Here is a 1,305-nt window from a genome sequence, read left to right as displayed (position 1 = left end):
TGGGGGGGAAGGGGGGAGAAGGGCAGCCCCTGCCCCCACCTTCTGGCTCCAGGCCCCCCGGGTTCTACCCCTGTCCCCTCCTGTGCCCTCCAGATGCAGCCCTGGGGGGAGGAGCAGCAGGAGACCCCCGGCAAGGGTTGTCCTGGTGCCTGGGGTGGGGGGCTCCAGCTGGGGGCAAATTTTGGGAGGGGGGCTTCTTCCATGTGTCTCGCAGTGGGGGTGGCGGGGCATGGAGCCTGCCCTGGTGCCCAGGCTCTGTCCTCCCCCTGGACAGACCAGCCCAGGGGGGCCCTGGAAGGGGGCACCTGCCCCCCCCCAGCAGCAGCCCCGCGCTCTACTCCCCTCCCAGGGCAGGGAGAGAACCCAGGCGTCCAGGCTCCCGGCCCCCTTGCTCTGACCCCCAGGCCTCTGCCCTGGAGCCCAGATGGGACCCAAGTGTCTAGACTCCCGGCCCTTTCTCTAACTACCAGATCCCATGCCCCTTCTTGAGCTGGGGAGGGAACCCAGGCATCCAGAATCCAGGTGTCTGGGCTCTCGGCCCCTTTGCACTGACCAGCAGGCCCCTTTGCGCTGACCAGCAGGCTCCCCTGGAGCCTGGATGGGACCCAGGCCTCCGGCCCCCCAGCCCCTGCTCCCACCACTAGGCCCCACTCCCCTCCCCAAGCAGGCCAGAGAGATGACCCACGCGTCCGGGCCACCCCCCCACAGGTAGCCGGGCGCAAAGGCTTCCCGCACGTGATCTACGCCCGGCTCTGGCGCTGGCCCGACCTTCACAAGAACGAGCTGCGGCACCTCAAGTGCTGCCACTTCGGCTTCGACCTCAAGTACGACAGCGTCTGCGTGAACCCCTACCACTACCAGCGCCTCGCTGCGCCAGGCGCCGGTGAGCGGGGGGGCCGGAGGCAGGGTTGCGGGGGCTACCGGGGGGGGGCTCCCGCTCACACTGCCTTTCTCCCTGCAGGTCTCAGCATCCAGAGCGCAGGTGAGACCCCCTCCATGGGGCATGCGGGGCCGCAAGCTTCCCCCAGCAGTGCCCTGCAAGGCAGGGGGCATCAGGGCGGGGGGTCCGGACACTTGGGTTCTCTCCCCTCTTCAGAGAGGGGAGCGGGGTCTACTGGTCGGAGCAGGGCTGGGAGCCCGGACGCCTAGTTTCTTTCCTCGCCCAGGGAGGGGGCAGAGCTGGGGGGTTGGAGGAGCAGGGTGGTGACCCAAGCTCTCCCCCAGCACCCCCCGCCCGCCTGGTGAAGGAGGAGCTGCCCCATGACTGCGTGCAGATGGAGGCGCCCCTGGGGGGCTGCGGAGCGC

At 69.8% G+C, this 1,305-nt stretch overlaps 1 protein-coding gene across 1 annotated transcript in view; it reads left to right on the top strand.

Annotated features, from left to right (window-relative positions):
- LOC102373921 (mothers against decapentaplegic homolog 4-like) overlaps positions 1-1,305 on the top strand; it is a 5,729-nt gene that overhangs the window by 2,428 nt on the left and 1,996 nt on the right. The window contains exons 2-4 of the mRNA XM_025212644.1: positions 709-883; positions 962-982; positions 1,225-1,303. Coding sequence (XP_025068429.1) covers positions 709-883; positions 962-982; positions 1,225-1,303 — 275 coding nt within the window. The remainder of the gene's footprint in view (positions 1-708; positions 884-961; positions 983-1,224; positions 1,304-1,305) is intronic.

The sequence above is a fragment of the Alligator sinensis genome, unplaced genomic scaffold (assembly GCF_000455745.1).
Source record: "Alligator sinensis unplaced genomic scaffold, ASM45574v1 scaffold1165_1, whole genome shotgun sequence".
NCBI classification, from domain to species: domain Eukaryota; kingdom Metazoa; phylum Chordata; order Crocodylia; family Alligatoridae; genus Alligator; species Alligator sinensis.
The sequence above is the reverse complement of the archived record's forward strand: the minus strand, read 5'-3'. Positions and strand labels throughout refer to the sequence as shown.